This window comes from Apteryx rowi, unplaced genomic scaffold (genome assembly GCF_003343035.1).
Source record: "Apteryx rowi isolate R43461 unplaced genomic scaffold, aptRow1 scaffold_44, whole genome shotgun sequence".
In the NCBI taxonomy this organism is placed as follows: domain Eukaryota; kingdom Metazoa; phylum Chordata; class Aves; order Apterygiformes; family Apterygidae; genus Apteryx; species Apteryx rowi.
In genome coordinates this window covers 119,843-143,082 of record NW_020450694.1, presented here as the reverse complement: position 1 = coordinate 143,082, position 23,240 = coordinate 119,843, and the positions used below count along the sequence as shown (strand labels likewise).

General features: G+C 55.4%; 1 protein-coding gene across 1 annotated transcript; it reads left to right on the top strand.

Annotated features, from left to right (window-relative positions):
• The first annotated feature begins 5,056 nt into the window (after window positions 1-5,056).
• Window positions 5,057-6,467, top strand: LOC112971414 (caltrin-like protein 2). The gene is made up of 3 exons (XM_026076810.1): window positions 5,057-5,166; window positions 5,872-6,033; window positions 6,185-6,467. Exons 1-3 carry the CDS (start codon window positions 5,103-5,105, stop codon window positions 6,187-6,189), a joined length of 231 nt encoding a protein of 76 aa, XP_025932595.1. The 5' UTR covers window positions 5,057-5,102; the 3' UTR covers window positions 6,190-6,467.
• Window positions 6,468-23,240: the final 16,773 nt, after the last annotated feature.

Here is a 23,240-nt window from a genome sequence, read left to right as displayed (position 1 = left end):
GGGGGGGCAGGCAGAGCGAGGAGCGAGCTGGCCCTGGCTTAAATAAACAGCCGAGTGGGGCAGGCGCCTGGGCCGGGGGGCCGCSGGCTTCCCCGTGCTGCTGCGGCTTGTGCGCTCCGGCTGCGGTGATGAGGATCCCCGACAGCAACCTCTCCTAAGCGGCAAGGAAAAGCCTGGTTTCCTTGCAAGGCGCCCCACGGCCCCTCCATCAGCCCCACGGCCCATCCGTCATACCCCTAGCCCGTCTGTCAGCCCCACAGCCCCCCCGTCAGCCTGCAACCCATCTGCCAGGTTCGGAGCCCTCCCATCAGCCTCACTACCCATCTGTCAGCCCCACAACCTACCCGTCAGCCCCACAGCCCACTAGTCAACCCCACAGTCCATCCATCAGCCGCATAGCCTGACYCATCAACCCCGGAGCCCACCTGTCAGCCCCACAGCCYGCCCATYAGCCCTAMAGYCCACCCATCAGCCCCACAGCCCCCCACTCAGCTCCACAGCTCATGCATCAGCCCCACAGCCTGACCCATCAACCCYGGAGCCCRCCTGTCAGCCCTACAGCCCACTCATCAGCTCCATAGCCCATCCATGAGCCTGATAGCCCRCTCTGTAGTCCCCAAACCCGTCTGTCAACCTTGGAGCCCACSTGTCAGCCCCACAACCCACCCAYCAGCCCACCCATCAAACTCGCAGCSCACCCATCAGTCCCACAGCCTATCTATCAATCAGCCCCACAACCTACTCCTCAGCMCCACAGCGTGACACGTCAAMCTTGGAGCCCACCTGTCAGCCCTRCAGCCCACCCATCAGCCCCAAAGCCCAGTCATCAAACTCGCAGCCCTCCCACCAGCCCTATAGCCCATCCATCTGCCCCACAGCCCGCCTGTCAGCCCCAGTGCCCCCCCATCAACCCCATGGCCTCACTGCCCACGTGTCTGTATGGCTTGACTTTTGAAAGTATTTTGTCACTCTCACACCTTTTTATAAGACAATATCTTTGGAATGTTGGCTCAATAAAATCTATGATGTAAGGCTTGTAACTGATTAAAAAAACAAAACAAAACCCCAAAAAACTTGCAACCCTCTCCATGAAAGTATGTATCAATAGTTTGCGGTCAGCCTGTAAGAGCATTTTGAGTAGGGTCCCRTATGGAGCTTCTGTAATATTTATTTACAGGGGCACAAGCTGTAATATTCATACAATATTTATAATAGTTATAACATTATTATATATTATTATTATTTTATAAATACATAATATATATAAAAATAGAATATATGCAATATAATATATAATATGATTATATGTAATTATATATTATTATATATTATGTTTATAATATTTATATAATACACATAATAATTATTGCAGGGGCACAAGCTGTAATATTTATACAAATGGCGTCACTGCTGGGATAAAGGGAACACAAACAAAATGTGCAGAAGCCATCAGGTGAGGAGAGCTGCCAACACCCTGAGAGCAGGGAAGGGCTCAGGGTGACCTTGGCAAAGGGGCGAGCTGGTCCAAGATCAGCATGCTGACATTGAATAAGGACAAGYGCAAAGTGCTCAGCGTAGAGGCGGGGATGTCACGTAACCTGCTGCGGACAAGGGACACTGGTCAGGCAGGAGCACTGCGGGCCGAGGGCGGCTCTCAGGGGAAGCGTCCTCCGGGCAGGGAGAGGCCGGAGCTCCGGGACGCCGGGGTGTGGGGCTTCCCTGGGAGCAGGGCAAGCACCGTGCTGGCCTGCGAGGCCTCATTAACAGCTCTTCACTAGGTGGCACCAGACACCAGCACTAATTAGAGTGGCACCCTGGGCAGCGGTGGCAGCCGGGCACGGCAGCAGGACAAGGACAGCCCGAGCTTGGGCTTCAGGAGAAGCAGCTGCATGGCCCAGAGCTGGTGTGCGAAGGGGACGCGGGCTGGTTTGCAGGGGCACAAGCTGTCGCTTGGGGGCTTGCTGCATCCTGATAATGTTGTGACCGACCCTGCCACCATGGGATGGGTCCCTGGGGTCCTGGGTAGCAGGAAGACCTGCRGCTTGCAGGAGCATTGGGCTGCTCGTGGCCTCCTGCAACCCCGCGGAGACACCTGGGACACTGCTGGCCGCTGGGTAGGGACCCTGACCTGCCTGGGCCACCGAAACCCCGGCACTCTGGGGCTGATCCAGCCAGGAGGGAGCAAGGCGCAAGCTGACGGCCGCACAAACCATCTCTGCGCCTCCAGGAGGCTGAGAAAAAGCGAGATGTCCCAGTGGGATCTCCCTGAAGGAGCCAGCGATCCAGCCCTCCCCAGGTCSCCCTCTCCGCCCTCCGCAAGAAGCRCCRTGTGCAGGGGGCAGAGGAAGACGGCGGCTGTGTTCGTACCCCGTTGCAGCATCACCGCGCTGCCAAGTCCGAGGGGGCCAAGGCACTTTGCACAGCTCCAGGAAGGATTTTTCACCCAGGGGGACCAACTGCAGCGGGAGCGCAGCCGGGCTTTGCTGGGACACAGCTGCAACCCAAGGCAAGCCGGGGCAGCTGGCCTTCCTCCAACTGTCCCCGAGGAGGAACAAACCGGAGCGCTGCCCTGGCCAGGAAATTGCAGCGTCGGCCAGCAACATCCCCGGCATTGCACAGCACGGGGCCTGCTGCCTTGGCAGGAGGCTTGCGAGGTGCTTTTCACGCAGGAAAGCGTGGTGGGTGATGGGGACACCCTTGCAGGACCCTGGCCCTGCACACGCAGGTGGCTGGGGCAAGGAATGCGGCACACGTGGGAAAAGTGCTTCTCCCAAAGCAGAGTGCAACGTGGGCTCTGCAAAAGGTCCAGGCAGCAAATCTGTGGCCAGAAATGCATCATCTGGGTTATTCTGTGGGAGTTTGCACTCAGATTTTATACTTTTTCCCTATGGCAGAACTTGCCATGGAGAAAGCACTGTCAAAAACCCCTGAGGGATTTTTTTTTTCCCCCTCTAGCTTTTTTTGCAGTTGAATGCAAGCTTTGCTCCTTGCCAAAAATCAATGTTCAAAATGGCATTTTCCCCCTGGACTTCAGGAGCTGCAATAAGCAGCCAAGCTCTTTGATTTTCAGTTAGTCAATCATTTTCCACTGAAACACATGGCGGGACAATTTTCCCAACACCCCTAGAGATTCGTGAATCTAAACAGCCAGCTTAAGCATTGCAGACTCAGATGTTTAAAACCCCTTTCCCAGAGACAAAACAATACCAACAGGACATAGGACATCCCCATCTCAAACCTCCCTAGCGGTGGGTTTGGCCTCAGAGCTGGATCTCCAAATGTTACCACCTGTGGGGTCCCTCCTGGGTCCTCCTTCTCCCAGGGCAAGGCCAGAAAATGATTTGCTTGCAGTAGAAATGATTGTGCTATGAGTTTGTTGGGCCTCAGCATTGGGAAACTGTGCTGGCAACATTGGATGACATTGGACCAGACCCTGGAAACAGCTGAGAGCATAATATTGTCCTGCCTCACCCCAGGAGCAACTGACCTCAAAAAGGTTGCTTAAAAATTAATCTGATGCTTGTATTCCTTGTTAAAAGTGCTAAATTATCGGTGCGAGGTGGAGAAAGCCTATTTGTGTTGGCTAAATACTCTCCTGGCTATTTAATAAACGACAACAAAAAAAAAAAAAAAAAAAAGGCAGCCACAGTATCTTTGGGGAAACTGGACAATTATTAACCAATATCCAGGAACTCCATGGGCTTAAAGTCCTGTTAATACGTCAGTGTCAAGACATGGTAAAGGAAGCGTGACACAGTGAGCGTGGGACAGCAGCAGTGCCGGCGACAGAAGCGTGCGGGAGCTCCTGGGAGCGGCGCCGGCTCTGCTGGGGGCTGGGGAGCCCGGGAGCAGGGCAGGCCGAGCCCCGGCAAGGCGGCCGGCCTTGCCCYGCGGCACCGGCTCTGCTGGGCCTCCTCTGCCCGGCTGTGAAATCGGGGCTGCCCAGGACAGGAGCACCTGGCAAAACCAAGGTCCCGGGCGTTGGGCTGTGCCGTGCATTTCTCCCCCGGGACATTCCCTGCGTCTGTTTCCCCGCACAGCTGTAGTTTCTACCCGTACCAGAAATCCCAAGGAAGGGATTTTGGGAACCTGTTACACCAGACAAGCGAGACATTGACCCATTGGTGGGAAATGGAGTAATTTCCCATTGCCCAAGAGCCTCTAAAGAAAACAGTTTTCCTGGAGGGGGGACAAACTCTCCGTGAGGGAAGGGAAGGTGGAGGCCTGAACGGCTGCTGAGGTCTTTGCTGTGTAAGCGAGGACTAGAGCCCCTAATCCCAACACCACTGATATCAGGAGTTAGGGCTCAGTTGCGCTGTCCCTGTGTAACTGGAGATGTTTGGTGACAGAGGTAAAGCTCCTATGCTGGTGGGTCCAGCAGCTTTCTTCCAGCACAGAGCTACTTCCCACGTGGCACCAGCCACCCACAGAAGACTCTTGGGTTCGAGTGACCCTCTCAAAGCTCAGGAAAGATTTCACCCTTGGCTGCTGCAATGTTACTTTCCCATGTCAGCTTACGCCACTGTGAGTTCGCACGAGCTATTTCCCTTCTGATGGGCCAGTGTCCTCTGGGAAACCCTCCACGACAGAGGGYTGGGTTGTGCCCAGGGAGGCGCAGGCAGCCCGATGCACTGGATTGGCACCAGTATGGAATGCGCTGCAGGTTTGGTCTGCAGATGCAGTTGGGACCAGGGTACTGAGGGAAGCCTGAGTAGCAGACACCAAAGGGGACCACAGCAGGGTCACTGTGACACCTCCCTTGGACAAACGCGCCTGCCGGTGAGATAGGAGCCCCATCTCTGCCTTTCTGCTCAGGGGAAAGTGCCCTAGATCAGCTCTCCTTGGCTTGACCCTCACCTCCCCAGGCATGGCTACACAGGGCGGTTGTGCAATGAGATAATTTCTCTTTCTGAGCAATTGAACAATCTCATGCTTGTCTTGTGCAAAAAGCTCCCGGAAGACACATGCAACGGCAGAAGAAAAAGGTATAAACATTGGCATTCGTCCAGCCCTCTTCCCCACCCCCCATCCTTCCCAAAAGAGTTTAAATGTCAGCATCCCCCCAGCTCTTCACACTCGGACCTGACAGGGAACACAACAACATGAAGTCTGTGGCTGCCCTCCTATTCGTGGGGATGCTCATCCTCTGGACAGAGCTGCCAGCAGGTATGATATCTCCTTGACTAAGGTGCAGGAAGAAAAAGCCCAAAAGGCCAGAGGGGTAAGGGAAGGAGCTGCACTCACAGACTGTAGTCAGGCTGATAGATGCTTACAGATGTAAAAGCCATGGGAGGAGAGGATGCAGCATAGGTGTCACGCACGGCAAGAAAGGTAAGGGAGAAATGGCGGAAGGGGTGTTTCAAGGTGAACCTCTGGAGAACCTCAAACCCTGGATCCCGTGAACATTTCACTGTGAATCAGACAAAGCCGTAGGAAAGACAGAGGGACCAGCACAGCCTGCCCTGGGGGACAGGGATTCCCACCTCTCCACAAGGCTGACCTTCCCTCCCAGCAGTGAGCATTGCCCTAGCAGCCACCCACTCCTGCTGGAGCCTGGCGCTGGGCACTGCCGGGCGCTGGCMCTGCTGCGGGTGCAGGGAGCCGTCGCCTCACGCTGGGCTTGGGCGCAGGGGCCGGGGGGCTGCACAGAGCCAGCGGCTGTGGAGGGGTAGCTCCTTCACATGCTTCCACCAGATGTGATTAAAAGGGGATGGCTCCTGGTCCAGGAGTGCAGGAGGAGAGCAGAGGAGTGCAGGAGGAGAGCAGAGCAGAGCAGAGCAGAGCAGAGGATGGACGCATTAGCTACAGCACGTTTCCCTGGGGTCCCTCAGATGCGGTCAGCCTGGAGCAAACAGCCCCTTCCTCTTGCAGGCAGCGCCTGGTCCTGCCCACCTGTCCGGTTTATCTGTGCGATGGTCAACCCCCCGAACCAGTGCTTCTTCGACTGGCAGTGCTCACGGCCCAAGAAATGCTGCAACACCTTCTGTGGGAAAAAATGCATCTCTCGCCCGCCTGCTTTTCCGATCTTCCACGGTACTGGGGGGATGGATGGGAACAGCTCGGGCGACCTGGCTCTGGGCAGATCTGCGTCCAGCTTCCAGAGCCCTTCCATTTAACCAAATTCCTGGGTTGGGGTTGCTCTGGGCACCAGACCCAAACCACTGTTTTCTCTCCCTTTCCTCAGTGTGAGCTCCAGCTCCCAGGATGGGCTGAGGGTGTTGCAGCATCCCTGTGCTACATCTGGCACCGGCTGGCCGCACAGACATCTGCTAAGGATCGCCCTGCCCCACGTCAGGTCCCAGGAGGACAGGGACAGCGCTAGCCCACACTCTGCTGCACTCTGCGTCCGTCTTGGCTCGTGGACTGCCTCACTGCCAGCTGCTGTGCGCTGCCTTCTCGCCCCCATGCCTTCTCCCTTGGCTCCCTCACTGCTGGTATAACTAATAAAGGAGCTTGTCCCAGGATTACATGACGTGTGACTCCTTTCCTCCACCTCCTCTTTCCCTGGCCTCTGCCTCCTCACCCTCTCCTTGCCTCTCTCCCAGATCCACCCTGGGCACATCATGCTTAACCATTTCTGCTCACTCCCCAAAATTTCTGCCTGAGGAAGAGAGACCAAAATGAGTCTGTCTACAGACCTAGAGTGTGGTTAGGGGATGCATCTGGGGAGGAAGCCTGTCCAGAAGCATTGAAACCCCAAGAGGAGAGGGCAATCAGAAGGGGATGGATAGAGTAAAATGCCACAGGACACTTTGGGAGACTTTCCTGGCAGCCTGCGACAGGTCTTGGAGAGCAGTGTGTCCCCATGGGGGCACACCCCTAGCAGGGCAGAGCTGCAGGAGACACGAAGCAGGATGGATCCTCCTGCCCAGAGAGGTGCAAGAGGCAGAGCCATTGCCAGTCTCCCTGCAGGTACCAAATTCGTGATCCATTTGGAGGGCAGAGAAGGGGGTTACACAGATCCAAACATCAAGCAGGGATGAGCCCCTTGCCATTTATTGAGCCTGAGCTGGTGGGAAAACTTCAGTCAAAGGGAGTTGCCTGGAAAAACTCAAGCGCTGCCCAGGGGACAGCAACACAGGTCTTCTGGGGAGTTCTTGTAACTCTTGTATTGCCAATTGCYAGGGCCAAGGATTCAGGAAGCGCTGAGAGAGCAGCTGGAGGAAATGTATCCCTCCTGAGGGACCTGCTCTGGCACCTCCCCAGCGTGCCAGCAGAGCCAGGCACTGCAGCAGCATGCTGGAGGGGTGCACCAGCACCTTGGCTGCACTGACATACAGCAGACTGTGCCTGCTACAGCCCCTTGCCAGTCTCCCGACTGCACTCTGCAGCTTGCAGGTTGATGCTGGCTTTGCATGTCCCTTTGCCGTATTCTCCACTAAGCAGTGAGGCAAACCCAGCCCAGGGTGGGAGAGGGGTCCGGCCCATGGGCAAAAACTATGGGGAGAGCAGAGAGGAAAACTAGTGATCTTTGGATAACCAGGGAAAATAAGCATTTGGGTGGCTTGCTGGGGAGGAATCTTTCCTCAGCCACTTCCATCTTCTTTGATTTGTAGCTCTTGGCAAGGCCCACCTCACTGGGTGACATGCAGGGAAGACCTGGACTTCACAAGGGGCCTGACACCAAGCCCCTTCCACCTCCTCCCAGCCCAGACCAAGAAATCCTGCAGAGAGACTGGCTGGTGGCCCTGCCCACCCACCAGGATGGGGTAGAGGGCTGCGAGAGGGACCCCTGAGCTGCAGGAGATAGGGAGTTGATTGCTTATCCAACAGCAATATCAGCTTGGTGCTGCTGGGGTGAGAGCCCAACTGTCTCACCCCGTGCCTGTGTGTTGCACCATGCTGAGCCATGTGTTGGACATCACAGGTGGGAGCCAGGCTCCCTCAGGGAGCAGTGACACGGCAAGGACCATCACCAGGTTTGGAAGCTCTCATGGTCAGTTGGCTCCTGTCCCCAAGAGGGAAAGAAACCTGTTGTGTCCCTCACTCGAAGATACTGCACAGAGCTGTTGCTCCACTGTCTTTCCCATTTTGGTGATAAACCAAGCCCTTTCTGCATAGTTCTGCAATGCCTACAAATTGCATGAATGAAATGTTATTGCTAGGCCACTCTCCATCATCTTTGAAAGGTCATGGAGAACAGGAGAGGTGCCTGAGGACTGGAAGAAAGCCAGTGTCACTCCAGTCTTTAAAAAGGTCAAGAAGGAGGACCCAGAAAACTACACACCAGTCAGCGTCACCTCTACCCCTGGAAAGAGGATGGAGCAGCTCATCCTGGCTGTCATCTCCAAGCATGTGGAGGAAAAGAAGGTGATCAGGAGTAGTCAGCATGGCTTCACCAAAGGGAAATCATGCTTAGCCAATCTGATAGCATTCTATGATGGAATGACTGGCTGGGTAGATGAGGGGAGAGCAGTGGATGTTGTCTACCTTGACTTCAGCAAGGCTTTCGACACTGTCTCCCATAACATCCTCATAGGTAAGCGTGAGGTGGATTGAGAACTAGCTGAATGGCAGAGCTCAGAGTGTTGCAGTCAGTGGCACAAAGTCTAGTTGGAGGCTTGCAGCTAGCGGTGTCCCCCAGGGGTCAGTACTGGGTCCAGTCTTGTTCAACTTCTTCATCAATGACCCGGATGAAGGGACAGAGTGCAGCCTCAGCAAGTTTGCTGATGATATGAAACCAGAAGGAGTGGCTGATACCCCAGAAGGCTGTGCTGCCATTCAGAGAGACCTGGACAGGCTGGAGAGCTGGGCAGAGAGGAACCTCCTGAAGTTCAACAAAGGCAAGTGCAGGGTCCTGCACCTGGGGAGGAATAACCCCATGCACCAGTACAGGCTGGGGGCTGACCTGATGGAAAGCAGCTCTGCAGAGAAGGACCTGGGAGTGCTGGTGGACACCAAGTTAAGCATGAGGCAGCAATGTGCCCTTGTGGCCAAGAAGGCCAATGGTATCCTGGGGTGCAATAGGAAGAGCATTGCCAGAAGGTCAAGGGAGGTGATCCTCCCCCTCTACTCAGCCCTGGTGAGGCCACATCTGGAGTCCTGTGTCCAGTTCTGGGCTCCCCAGTACAAGAGGGATGTGGCACTACTGGAGCAAGTCCAGCGAAGGGCTATGAAGATGATTAGGGGACTGGAGCATCTCCCCTATGGGGAAAGGCTGGGAGAGCTGGGCCTGTTCAGCCTAGAGAAGAGAAGGCTGAGGGGATCTTATCAATCTTTATAAATATAAGGGAGGGTGCCAAGAGGATGGAGCCAGACTCTTTTCAGTGGCGCCCAGCAACAGGACGAGAAGCAACAGGCACAAACTGAAACACAGGAAGTTCCATCTGAATATCAGGAAAAACTTCTTCACTGTGAGGGTGACAAAGCACTGGAACAGGTTGTCCAAAGAGGTTGTGGAGTCTCCTTCTCTGGAGATATTCAAAACCTGAATGGATACGATCCTGTGCAACATGCTCTGGGTGACCTTGCTTGAGCAGGGGGGTTGGACTAGATGATCTCCAGAGGTCCCTTCCAAACTCAACTATTCTGCAAAAATATTGTATCCCCTGTGAAGTGGGGAATCCCACAGGAACAGCCTGTCTAACCAAAAGACAGCTGGTGAAAGATGTTGTTACATAAAGACTGATCTGATGGACCCCACCACCCTGCATGATGGAGGCTATCTGCATTTTAGCAGAAACTGGTCAGATATTTAAATCTTCCAGAGATGCAGCAGGATAAAACCTATGCCTGCAGGGGGAGGAAGGACATCTCACCTGGTCCAAGGCAGATGCTGAAACCTCCCTGCCAGAAGCGGGGGAGAGCCAGCCTGCCTGAGCAGCATCTTGCATGGTCACCCCAGGCTGGAGGAACAGGAGAGAGTGAGCAGAGACACACAGAAGCTATTCAGTGACCAAGAGAAGTGAAAGACCACCTCTCTGCTTGGCTTAGTCAAAAAAAGGCTGAGGTAACTTGATAGCACCATATAGTGCCAGTGGAGGAAGAAAATGCCAGGTGAGCTAGCAGGGAAAACCAGAAGAACCTGGGGCTGGGAGCTGGTCTGCCAAGTTCAAGTGTGCAGTTAGTGTCACTTTGAGCACTGCAGTGACCAACCATGGGAATGTCTCTTCACATCAAAACTCCCTGAGAAGCACTAYGCAAAATACAGCCTTGGGACTCACAGTGGGCGAGCCATTACACAGCAGCTCCCAGGGTCTGCATGCTCCCTCTGGCCATGCCCCTGCTGAAGCAGCCCTGGCTCACAGGGAGGCTGAGGGCTGACAAGCATGCTTACACGTCCCACCAATCAGTCACAGATCACAGCATTGCCTCCCCCATCAGGGCAAGCTATTATCAGCTATCAAGCAGGCATTTCCATTCTGCTGGTTGATTTGATAATGCTGCAATTATCCTGGTTTGTTAACAAGATTAAATTGCTAATTGGGTTGATTATGCACAGAACTCCAGGCATGGGGCATGTCTCAGTGGGTAGCACTGAAGGCACCAAACAGCCCAGCCAGATGATGGCTGTGTCCAGTGCAGCAGCTCCTTTGTGGAGACAAGGGCAAGGCAACAGCACAGGAAGACTTCATTCTGCAAATTGCTGTCTGAGGCCTTGAGACCTCAGTGAGAAGGCCTGGAGAGGGCTTCGGAAGTCCTTCCTCCTGCCCTGAGACAGGCCCAGCTTTGCCCATGGCAGATGTGTATTGCACTGGCCATATATACCCATCTGGAGCTGCCTTGACAAATCTTCCCTCATGTCCCCAGGGGCAGGTTCCCTGCCACCATCCAGTAGGTCTTCAGCAACATCCAGCCTGTCACTGCAGCTCAGGTCACAGCAGATGAGACTCACTTGTTTCCTCACATGCAGCTAACACCCATCTGGACTTTTGCCTCCAGTGCAGAAGAGCAGGGCAATGCTCCCACGGGCCCAGGGAGGTAATCACCATAACTGTAATGGACTTCCTGGCAGCGTGTTTTGACTGAAAATCCTTTGGATCTGGGTTGCTGGTGGAGAAGGGAACTCCTCTCTGCTTCCCAGGCACATGGCAGGGAGACAGCAGGAAAAGAGGAGAGTCCTGTGCCAAACGTGTGACACTTCCATGCTGGTCCTTCTCACATCATCTGCTTCCCTAGGGTTAGCACAACAGAGAAACAGAGAGGTTTGTTTCATCTGCCTGGGGACTGATCACACTCCAGGACTTACAGCTCAGAGCGTGTGAACTTTTCCTGGGACAAGACCATAGGGTCTGGAGCTGGAACATGGCTGAAGGCTGCACTCCAGGACCTAGCTCTTGGGCAGCAAATGCCCATCGCGGCATGTCACAGCAATGTCGCTGTTGCGGAGCAGAGATTCTTTATGCTCCTTTTGGTGTTTCGTTGCATGCACATAGCAGGTTCAGCTTATTCCATTTTCCCCTCAAGACAGGAGTTTTTGAGGCCAGTCCCTCTTGGACTGACACTAGGTGGAATGTCAAAGGAAATATCCAATGGCCTCCGGCTCCAGCTCCTCCTGGGGAGGCACCTCCATGTCTCGCTACCGCAGGGCAGAGCCCAGCATGACACAAACACACCGTAACACCGGGCAAGTGCTGCAGGGCCTCTGGTGAGCTCAGAGTTCCCCTAGCATGGCGAACCAATTTCCAACCCAGGCCAGAGATGACCTCACAGGGACAGAGAGGTTTGAGAAGAGATTTAACTTGTCCAGAGCTGCCTGCAGCACAGCAAGCATGGAGGGAACTAAGCCCAGCTTTGTGCTCTGCCCCTCTGTGAGGGCAAGACATCAGCATCACAGAGGAAACCTTGCTCCATATGGAGAAACACACTTTGGTCCACTCCAAGAGACAGAGGTGGGGCAAAGGATGGAGAAATGGGGTCTCACCTGCAGCACTTCCCCCACACACCTGATCATCTTTATAACGTTTTCTTGGAGCCTTCTCCCTGCATACTTTATCTTCGCTCAGGAGACTAGGTGACCAGGGCCTGAATACAGAACAGTTCAGTGCACAAGAGTGATGTGAGACCTTTTCAAGAGATGATTCAAACCATTCTAATAAGAATTACTGCAGGTTTCAAAATCTTTGAAGAAGGAGGGTTATTTAACCAGCCTGGCCCAGGAGTGGGAATCCGTTGTCCCAGTAGGATGCAGCAGTCACATCAAATCCAGAAGAGAAGGCAAAAATCCCAGGCTGAGCAGATCCACTTGGCAGCGGTTCTGCCAAGCCCAGAGTCCTGATCCCTTGGCTGTGGTGCTAAGCACAGCCCTGCTCTCCTCCACGCGGAGAAGCTGCAATATTTCAGAAGGGAAAAGCAAACAACATTGCTCTGGCCTCATCATAAAATAAATATACCCCTGTAGAAAAAAACCATTGTCTCTGCTGAAGGTCAATGTGTGTATGAATTCATCCTGCACTTCCTTATGTGGGATGGTTTATAAAAACCTGACTCCTCACCCAAACAAGTCACATCCCAGCTGCAGGAAGAGGGTGCTCACAGCCAGACCAGAGCTGTCTTTCACCAGCTGAGGCTCTCTAGCCTTTTCTTGCTTTTGGACTCAGGGATGCCTTTTTCCCTTCTCCAGAGTCTGCTTCCCTTGCAGGCTGTGACGGTAACCTTGCTGGTGCTCTGCCTGCTGCCCTCTGTGCTGGCACAGGAGAGCCTAGAGGTGGACAGAGAGTTTTCCACTGTACGCACTCAGCGTGGTGGAGGCAAAGGGAGCTGCTTCTGCCCACAGAGGCAGTGTGCTGAATAGTCTAGTTGTCCCATACGAGAATGGCATGTGCAAAGCCATCACCCATCCTCCCCAAATGCAGCCAGGACACTGCTGGGGAGAAACATGCAGCACCAGCTCCAGCCAGCGCTGGAAGGCGGAGGTGGAGGCACTTCTCCTGCTGGAATGACAAGGAACGCCAGGGCTGGCGACAGGAGGAAGGGTCTGGGCCAAAGCAGCAGGAAGCCTTGGAGACAGCCGTGGCGGGAGCTGTTCCTTTGGCCTGGCTCTGGCACATCACCCCAGCTGCACACCACATCCCCATGCATGGCAGAGAGCCCATAGCAGCAGGACTGGCAGGGGACAGGGCTGTCCCCAAGGATGCTCTGCGGGGCATCGCTGGAGTAATCCACCATGCTTAGCCTCCTGTCTGAAGTGCTGCCAGGTCTCAGAAACAGCTCATGACAAAGCCCTTAGGTCTGGCACAGAACCGGCTCCACATGCCCGGTGACAGCCACGCACATGCCAAGAGGAGGCAGAGCTGTGCCTCGCTCAGCTGCGTGTCTTGGCTCCATCTCCCCCCTTAATCCCACCAGGAATCCTCATGGATTGTTATCTGCTGGAGCAACACAGGGCGGTACACCAAGGAAGCCTGGAGACCTGGCAGGACTTCCTGAGCTGGGGAACTGAAAGCATGGGGTTCCCAGGGAGCCCTGGGATCAGGCTGAGCACCAGTGGGGCTTCTCTGAGGTCTAATAAGGGTGAGCCTTGCCCTGAAGCAGCACTTGCCTCCCTGCTGCCCCAGTCCCTGTGGCACAGCCCTGGTGGGGACCTGCCAGCTCAGCCTGTTGCATACAGCCAGACTCGTCCGGGCAGCAGATTCAAAGTACACTGGGGGGGTCCCAGAGAGAAGTGCGCACACGTTCCCCCACCAGACACAGACAACAACACTGTATAAGGTTACAAACCTTATACAGCACCTCCAAGCAGGTGAGACCCCTGCATGCCAGCAATCCCTTTTCTCAGGAAGAGAGGATGGAAACCTCCTTCCCCTGGCCCAGGACCAAGGCCACAGGCAGCAGCATGAACCAGGCAGGCACAGACTGCTGGGGTACGAGGGATTTGGTGCTSGCAAGAAGCTGGATGCCCAAGCTGGGGCTACAGACAGGGTCTAGGAAGCAGCAGCAGCAGCCGCAGAGAGGGAAGTCAGAGCGCTGCTAAGCAAAGTAGCCTCAACCCTCCCACCACGGCATTGCCAGAGATTTTGGGGTGCTGTGAGAGAGGGCAAGACAGCGTTATCCCACCAGGTGGGAAACAGCAGCATTCACACCTCTTTCCCCTGCTCTTCCTCCAACCCACCCTTGCCACCTTGCTAGCCCCTTCATTTCCTTTCCTCCCTGTGCTGGAAATGGACTGGGTTCAATTTTCTCATTGTTTCTGCAGGGTGGGAATAGCAGCYCTTGAACTGCTGCAAGAGATGCCCAGAAACAAAGAAGACACCAAGTGCGCTGGAAGAGCCTAGACACCAAGATATTGAAATAGCACTTGACACTGGAGTAAGCGCAACAAGCTCCACTGAGCCACCCTGCCACACAGGGGACTCTCCCCGGTAGGGCTGTTTTGGCTGGCCATTTTTTCCCCACTGGCTGGGGATTTTATTTGCCCAGACCACTGATGTGATAGCTTATTTGTGGAAGGCAGTGCTGAGCTCTCCAGTCGCTCTGTGCTCAGCCCCTTCCAGGCTTTATGTTTTTCACACAGCAAAATTCAAACTGCAGGGGGGATGGGGGGGAAATGCAGATACCTGAGCCCAGGACCCCCCCCCCCCCCAAAAAAAAGGAAAACCTCTGCATCAGAGCTGATGTGAGAGATGAGGGCACTCAAGCTGGGGGTTCTGGCGAGGGTAGGTTGCCTGCTCTTGGCCCGGGGTCCCTCCCTGCCTCCTGGCCTCCCCCCACTCAGCTCCAGAGTCAGACTCCCAGCCCCTCAGACAGGCTGATGTGCTTGTTCAGCCAAGCAACCAGGCGTCTCAGACCTTATGCAAATAACAGCTTTGGCAAAGGCTTGCAAACCACTTGAATGCTCTCACATCAAACAGTTTGCAGAAAGGAAAGCGTTAGAAGCAAGTAAAACACCTCCCATAGGTTTGTGCCTTGCAACATCCTCTGTTCACGCACCAAATTCCAACAAAGGTCTCCACTCACAATCCAGGCGCATCCTCCACGCAAGGTCAGGTCATAAACTGACCATCACCTGCAAATCACACGCACAGGCACCAGGGTACCTGCCCACCCCACAAACAGCACAGCTCACCTGCACAGAGACCTTTCCAGCTGAGCCCAGTGCCACACTGCAGCAAACACCTTCAGGAGAGGAAGGAGGGCTTTATCTGTAGGAGGACAGCAGTCAGGACAGAGGAGACTGGATCTTTCCAGTCCCTGGACCCACCTGCAGAGGGGAAGTCGTTTCCCATTCCTTTGGGTAACACCCTTCTCAGCAGGCATCCGTTCCCCGTTAGTGCCAGCTGTATCACAGTGGGGGAATCCTTTCTCTTCAGACCTAGCTGTGCCAAAGCACACACAGATGCTCTTTTCCCTGTCAATTATGTAGGTTAATAACATGCAATGTGATGGCAAGACACAGGGAACCACAAAGCTATGTCAATATTTAGCTTTACACATTTGGGTAATTAGAGAGCAACCTGTGATTCCCTCCAAAGGAGGCATGCCCACTTCACCCATCTCCCTCCCATTCTGCGTGTTCCTGGTTCCGATGGGATAAACGTCACCTCATTATTTCTGGAGTTCGCTGGTCGCAAACGGTCTGTCCCAAAATGCTATTCCCAGGCACTGGATGTCAGAAATCATTATACTAAATAAAGCTTCATGAATGATTCATGAAGCTGGGATTCACATTAATCAGGGAGAGATGGGCAAAAGCAGAACCGCATTACAGACTATTGTATTATATTCTCTCACAGACAGATGAATGGAGAGGTGAGGTTTGGACCTACAAAGCAACAATCAGAGATATGGTGCAAATCAGAGAAATGCCCCCGGTCCCAACACAATCAGAGCCCAGCTGAGCAGAGCCCAAATGCAGGCAATGGGCCGTTGCCCAAATACCTTTCTGCTTCAGGAGTTCCTGTGACTCGATCATATTAATAAGCCCGGGGCAGCTTGCACTGCTGTTCTGAGCATCCTCAGAAATGCACGACTGCTTTTCACATTAGCCCTGATCTCCGGCACTGCGCTGGGCCAACGGGTGCCAGCCTGGGACTCATCTAATGACTTCTTGGCTCTGTGCAATGTGACCACTAAAAAGAGAAAAATGTTGCTCTGAAATGCCATTGTGAGGTTCCTTCCAGGGGCTGGGCAAACTRGACTTCTACCTAGATGCCCCAGTCTGTCCCAGCATGCACTGTCCAAAACTAGCTATTTTCTTAGGACGCAAATGCCTCTTCCTTTGCTCCAGGACTTCAGAAAGGAGGTAAGCGGATGTGTCACCTCCTTGTACCTGAGTACCAGCCTTGGACCCCCCACGTCAAGCAGAGGGAGGGCCGCCCTCAGCATAGTGATTCTGGTGGAAGAAGGCAATGAAGCGGTCCAGGGGTTGCCAGCTTGGGCACAAGCAAGTGTCTGGGCCTGACATGAGCAGCCAGGCTCAGTCACTGATCTCTCACCTTTAGGTCCGTCTCAGCATCCCCTGCCGCTGCTTTGCTGCTTGTTCAGAATAAAGACTCCTGGTAAAGAAATAAAACTACAACATATGCAACAAGCAGCCCGGCCAACCGTTCAGCAAGGAAAAATCCCCAGCTGACGTGGTAAGTTCTGGGCTTTGAAATGGAAACACCAATGGTTCTCCATCCAGCAGCGGAGGCATATCAAAAAGAAGGCCTAAAAACTGTTAAATGTCCCTGCTTCAGTCAGCTGCAGTTCTGCAGCCTTCCTGGTGCAGGGAGTGAGTCACCAAGCCCTGAATCACGGCAGAGCTCATCCTCTGCTAAGGGCACCTCTGGTGAGCAGGTCCACCACCAGTGTGGGCTCCATGACTCACCACCGCAGCTCTGAGGTCAGCACGTCCACACATTTCCCCGCCACGTCCAGCCGTGCAGCTGCAGGTGTCCCTCGCCCTGGCTGCTATCACCACGCGGAGCAGCAAAGCCACAGCCTGGCCCGTCGTTTGTCGTGGCCACRTCAGCTTCCAGAGATGCTGCAGTCTGAGCCCCCGAGTGACCAGAGACCTGCAGCGGGACCCTGGTGCAAGCTGCTTTGGGGTGGCAGGCAGCGCTGAGCCAGGGGATGGGGCGTCAGCAGGGACAGCTATGGCAGGGAGTCATGGATGCACAGGTGCACAGTTGCAGTGGAGGCAAAACCCTTTGGAAAAACCAACCAGACCTTGGCCGCATCGGTCTTTCAGGCCCGCGGTCCCCCCAGCACGCGTTTCCCCTGCAATGGTACCATTTACTGTAATAACTTTGCATGGGGCACAGCTCTGCAGCCCTTCCTGGGGGCCTCATCCCCCTTTCGGGCTCCAGCCCCTTCCCTGCTAGGCACAGGCGTGCTGTGGCAGCTGCCTTCCTGCCCAGGGAGAGACCCCTGGGAAGTACAGAGATGGGGGGAGCTGGCTGCTCTCCGAGCTCCTGCCATGCCGGCAGGTCACACTTGGCTGCTGCAAAGCCTCGTGGCCCCAAGACACCCCACCAAGGGGGAATACTCCATGGGAAAATGTTTTTTTTGCAGAAGGCAGGGGAGCTGGATCGGTTGGTGCTAACGGGGAAGCTGCCCTGGTGCAAGGAGGGAAGGAGCAGAAGGGACATGGCACGCTGGGGCAGCTGCCCTGGGGAGGGCAGGGACAGGGACAGGACAGGCTCGTTTCAGGCTGCCCCAGGAATTTTTGCAGCCACTGGCCCTGCTTCGGTTCCTCCTAGGGAGCGAGAAAGCCAAGGGTAATTCCTGGATGGATCGGGTCTGACAGATCACCCAAATGTGGGCGGACAGGCACGGGCCACTGCCTGCAGGTGGGAGGCGAGCCCTTGGGGACAAGGGAGGCCAACAGTGAGGGGAAAAAATAGAAATTAGCAGAAGTGTGGTCTTTGACGAGCTCTCTCTGTTGTTCTGCCACCTGCAGCCAGCTCGGTGGTGGGAAGCACGGGAGGAGAGGAGAGGACAGTGTTGGGGACATTGGGCTCAAAGGACAGCCATGGCCAAACGTCCTGCTGGGCTCGAAGGACGGCCACGGTCCTCCCCATGCAGATCACTCAGCCAAGGTGAGGTCTGGTGGATGCAGGGGCCAATAGGGGGTCCCTCAGTGTCCCTATGAGCCTCAAGACCTGAGGATCCTCTGCCACGGGGAATGCCAGCCCCAGCTCCGCCAAAAACTCCCGCAGGGCTCCCACCCGACAGGCCCCTTGGGGAGGAGCGGAGCGAGCCTCCCCCTCAGCCCGTGCCCTGGGCTCCACTCATCGCCCGGCAGTACTTGATTCTGTATTCAAACAGAGCCCAGCACAAAGTTAATTGGAGGCAGACCGGGAGCAGAAGATAGGAGCTCACTGAGAATGTCAAATCACTGGGCCATTTCCACTTGCGAAGTAACAAGATCAATGACAATTCATTAGCAATTAATAGTTCTGGCTTGAAATTTCCAGCTGGGTCATTGCCGCGAGGCTGTGACTGAAGGGGCCCAAACCCAAAGGGCCACCCTCGCTCCCCAGCTTGGGTGGGGAGAGGGAAATCCCAGGGCAGGTTTTGCCACCCCAGCCTCTTCCGATGCCTGCTCAGGTAGCTTCGTCCATATTTGTTACAGTGCCAAGGTATTTGCAGGACAAACTGCCTCTGAGAAACTGCATCTCCCTTTATCCCAACGCCTTTATTGCATGGAGAGGTTGATTTCTAACTCGTCTCCTCAAATCAGGGTAGGGCACCTTGGACCCGTCACCTGGCTGTGACCGGCAGAGGTCCGACCACTGGTTCGGGACCTCCACACGCTCCCTCCAGTGACATTAGCACGGATGTGCATGGTTATAAAAGGAAAAGTGCAGAGTAGGTGTCTGCACTTTAAGAGTCTGGGCAGAGTCAAAGGCTAGACTGCGCTCTTCGTTACTCGGATGATTTGACTGCAATATCGTAAGATTTAATAACGATAAAATTTCTGCCTCCATCTTAACCTATTTCTCCCCTATAGGAGAAAGCAAGCAGTGAGCCTGTGCTGGGGTAGGAAGCCAGATTCAGGAGACAGGCTGCTTGTGTGAGCTTGGGTAAGCTGATTAGTCCCTGCGGCTATGTCTATACTAGTAAATTAAATGCGCCTGGGACCGCTCTGGCACCAAAGGCAGATGACAGGGAACGGCCGAGTCCTCACCACTAAACTCTGCATCAAGCAGCATGGTCCCACGTCGCCTGCCTCTGGAAACAGTCGCTGGCCCGCGGCAGCTCCCAGCCCCGCCGGGAACGGTCTGGGGAGGGCCCCGTGCCCCGCAGCGAGTCCCTGCCCCGGACTGCTCCAGCAGTTTAATGATGCAGCCTGGGAATGACCTTGGCTTGGTTGAATTTGCCACTGCAGATGTGTCCTGAGTGTCGGAGGGCCGTGAAGCAGAGCCCTGTCCCACCTGGGGCAGGGACCAAGCAGATGGAGGGGATACAGCACGCGGGAGACTGCAAGTCGCTGGAAAACACGAGGATAAAGGCAATGCATGCCTGGACCGCAAAGGCAATGCATGTCCTCCAGGTATGTAGAAGCTCTCCAGGTAATGAATCAGTGCTCAGAAATGACTGGGCAGCTTACTACACCTTAATACAGCAATACGTCCCTATTCCTTCTCCAGAGGTTCCCCATGTCTATAAAAAACAGCCACCGCTGTGTTAAGACTCTCCAAATTTTCTCGTGTTTCTTGTTATAGCTTCTGAGCTGAACTGTGAGCCAAGATCCCCAGCAAGTTCAAGGCGTTTTCATTAATCTCTCAGGAAAACTCCAAGCCAAAGACGTCTCTGGCTGTTAGAGCTATGGGCAGCTTCCAGGTAATACCCCAAAAGCATGTCCYGTGCCCACCACAGATGAACGGCCGCGCAGGGACTCAGCTGTGGGAGGTGGGAGGCTGGAAGCTGATGGCTGCATTGATGGGCTCAGGCACAGTTTTGGGGCAGCCTCAAGTTTCACAGAGGTTGGTCAAATAATCTCCCCAGCTACCTGCTGAGCAGACCGAGATCCTGTCCGCTTCAGCATCCCGGCAGCAGTGCCCCACAAACGGCCTAAGAGGCAGCCAGGCAGGAGGGCGAGGACCCAGCAAGGGGGTCCACATCAGGGCTCAAGTCCCTGTTGAGACCAGCTGCCACGTCCGTGCTGGTGTCCCGTAGTTGGGGGAGGACTGCAGGGCACGATGCTCCACGATGGCGGAGAGGGGATGCATGGACCAGACCCCCGCCGGGAGCTGGGGGCYGGTGCTGGCTGTGCAGCTGGTCCCCAGGGTTTCTCCAGGCGCAGTCAAGCACGCGGCGCCCTGACTTGTGGTCCCGGCAGCTGGCACTGCCCGTGGTGGTGCAGGCTTTGGAGGATGCCTCGCAGAGCAGCGCTGCATGGGGACAGCAGGTGGCCCGGGAAGGAGAAGCCCTAAATGTGTCCTCTCACCGGAGCAACTTGCCTTTTGGAGCTCACGAGAAGCCCGGGGAGGCAAATACACCCGGGGGTGGGGAAAATAAGAGTATTAAGGAAAACCCAAATGTCTTCACTGCTGACAAACACAAGAACAGGCTTTTGCTTCTGCCCTAATTTAGTTCTTTCCCTCTGGAAAGGAATATTTTTAAATGCTTTGTGTTCATGCCCCCAGCATTAATCAAATACCATTTGCAGTCTGCTTCCCAGATCCTCCTGCATTTCCAAGTACGTTATTGCTCGCTGTTCTCTCTCCTGACCTCCCATGTGGTAGATACCCAGTGGCTCTGGCCTTTCACAACAGATGTCCGAGGGTCTGAAAAGTGCTTTAAGATTTCTCTTTTAATTAAAGGAGCTCTGTCGACATGCTATATTCATTTATATCTTTTCCCTATTTTTTAATTTATTGCTCCATCAGCTATTAAAAAAAAAAAAAAAGCCCAAAGAAAAAGGGAACAGAGCTGACACAAGCCGAGCGCCTTTCGGATGACTCACTGCATTACTGAAATGGCTGCTGGCTTCAGACTCACCCTGCCTCTGCGATTCGCTTCCAGGCTGCCGAGGAGCGTGTGGCGAGAGGTTCTTCCCTCGTCTCTGCGCGGAGGATCTGCCATGTGGTTATCGACATAATCCCCCGCGGGCTTTGGGAGGAGGAGACATGCCTTCTGCGAGGACCGAAGAAGAGGGGAAGACATGAAAGGACGAGATGGCGAGGCGTTTCCAGCTGACCTGATTTTTCTGCCTGTTTCCCTCTCCCCATCACTGCGAGTTAGCTCAGAAGTCAGGCTTGATGCGCGGAGCCAGCCCAGGCCGAGCAGCATCCTCCGTGGCCGAGCGTGGTCCACGGCCCTTGCACCACACTCTGCCATGAAACAGCCTTGAAGTGGGAGTCTCCCTCCCCTGCCACGGCGTTTGGGTGTAWATGAGAAGTCAGGCCAAAAAGCTCTGGTTGGCTAAAGGGTGAAYCAATCTTTCTGCATCTTGAAATTGTACAGCAAAGGGGAAATTCACTCCAGGCACCAYTTGTGCTGCAGCCAAGTCCCCTCTYGGAGGATGCTGGTGATCCCAGCACAAGCCGGCGCGAAGCCTCGGTAGCCCAGAGGATGAACTTTCCTCTCCTGCAGTCATGTCCAGGCAGGGCTTTGCGGTGCAGCAGGGAAATACAGAGGGGTGCAAGGATCCTGCAGGAACTTTCCTGCATGGACCCCCACCTCCTTTCCCGGGGGGAGAACAACCCAACCCAAGGATGAGCCATGGCAGACAGGAGGCCTGATGGGCAGCAGGTCAGGGTGAAATCCTGCTCTCCATGGAAATTCCCAACACTCCTGGCCAYGCTTCCCACTGCAAAGAGCCGAAAGCAAAGCGTTCGATGGAGAGGGTGCCCTCAGAGCTCCTACAAACCAGGGCAAGCCTCCTGCCAGTAAAATGGCTGTCTGAGAAATATTTTCGGAAGGCAAAAGGATACGCGCCCTGATCACAGCATGCCAGTGGCAGACAGCGAACATTTGGGAGCCAGCCCTGCTCCCACCCTGGCCTCACGCTGCTGGGGCTCAGCACCGGCGGGGAGCTGTGCAGTCGCGTCTCTGAKGCAAAGTGCTCAGATCACACAAAGCTGGGTCTGTTTATCTTGCAGTTTCCAGGGATGCTCAGCCATCCCTAATTGCCATAAAAATAAAAGCTTTTTGCTTCATATCACAGAACAGAGGAATTTCCCTCAGTTGGCTTTTTTTTTTTTCTCCTGTTGGTTTGTTTTCTTTTTCTGAGGCCTCTCCAAGGCTTCCCTCCCCCCTCCCTCCCTCCGTGGTCTCCTGCCCGGGTAAACAAGCACCCGGCACACGCAGTCTGACACATCACACACATGAAACACGCCGATCCCCCCGCAGCAGCGAGCGAGATGGGGCTGGCACCGGCACCGACCAGCGGGAGGCGGGCGAGCAGGGAAGCGAGAGGATGCTCTCCCCAAAACGAGCTCTGAGAAGGCTGCGCGCAACCTAGGAGAAGGGCGAGCGCCTGCAGGGACCAGCCGCTCACGCTGCAATAATGAAGCCGACGGATAAAATCTGGCGCCCGGTGTGAAGTCTCGCCCTGCGCAAGCCGCCTGTCTGGCACAGCTGCTCTGTGCCGGCTGCCGGCGCGCTGAGCCGTTGCTGCACGGACACGCAGCTCCGGCCTGCGCCCAGGGACAGGCTCAGATTTTCCCTTCGCCGCCTCTCTACGCTGCTACCTGACTTCTGGCAGAGTTTGTGCGCTTGCGACGGTCCCCGTGCCATGCAGGGAGGGCCCTGAGTGGCAGCAGCAACCTAGTGACCTGAAATGCAGCGCATGCCATGCCTGGGACTCTCTGCCGTCACTCGTCTCCCAACGAGCCCGTAAGGCAGCAGCAGGGAGCTCACGGGGCCAGGGACGCCCTGCGCCCGGGCTCTGCCCCGCTGCCTTATGAACGCCCYGTCCCGAGGAGGAAGATGGAGCTGGGCTGCACAGATGGCGACCACAAGGGCAGCGGCGCATTGCTCGCACGGCCCGGGGCTGGGCCAGCGCTGGGGTCCCGCTCAGCCTGAACGCGCAGAGTGAGGTCCTGCTGCCCTGGAGGGCAACGCGCCCCGTGTCCCGCGTCCCGCGCAGCTCCAGGAGCCCGCGCATCGCTCTCGCAGCCTCGCYGCCAAGCTGGGGAGGCCAGTGCTGGGCAAGCAGCAGCCTGCGCCCTCCCCTTGCCCCCGCTGCTGCTTCTCCCGCCAGCCGTCCCGCAAACGCTGCCAGCTGCTAAGGGCGCTTCGAGCAGGTAAGGCGACAGGGGAGGCGTAGCGGCGTCGGTTCACCCAGGTCTGCCCTGCAGGTCCAGCTGCCAGCCCTGTTCTCAGCCCCGCGGGCCACCGCAGCCCTGCCTTCGCTGCAGGCAGCCCCC

Bases quoted from the DNA above. Each gene is read 5' to 3' on its own strand.
- LOC112971414 (XM_026076810.1), top strand. From the start codon at position 5,103: ATGAAGTCTGTGGCTGCCCTCCTATTCGTGGGGATGCTCATCCTCTGG. The intron at 5,167-5,871 runs GTATGATATCTC...TTCCTCTTGCAG, and splicing joins CTGGACAGAGCTGCCAGCAG to GCAGCGCCTGGTCCTGCCCA.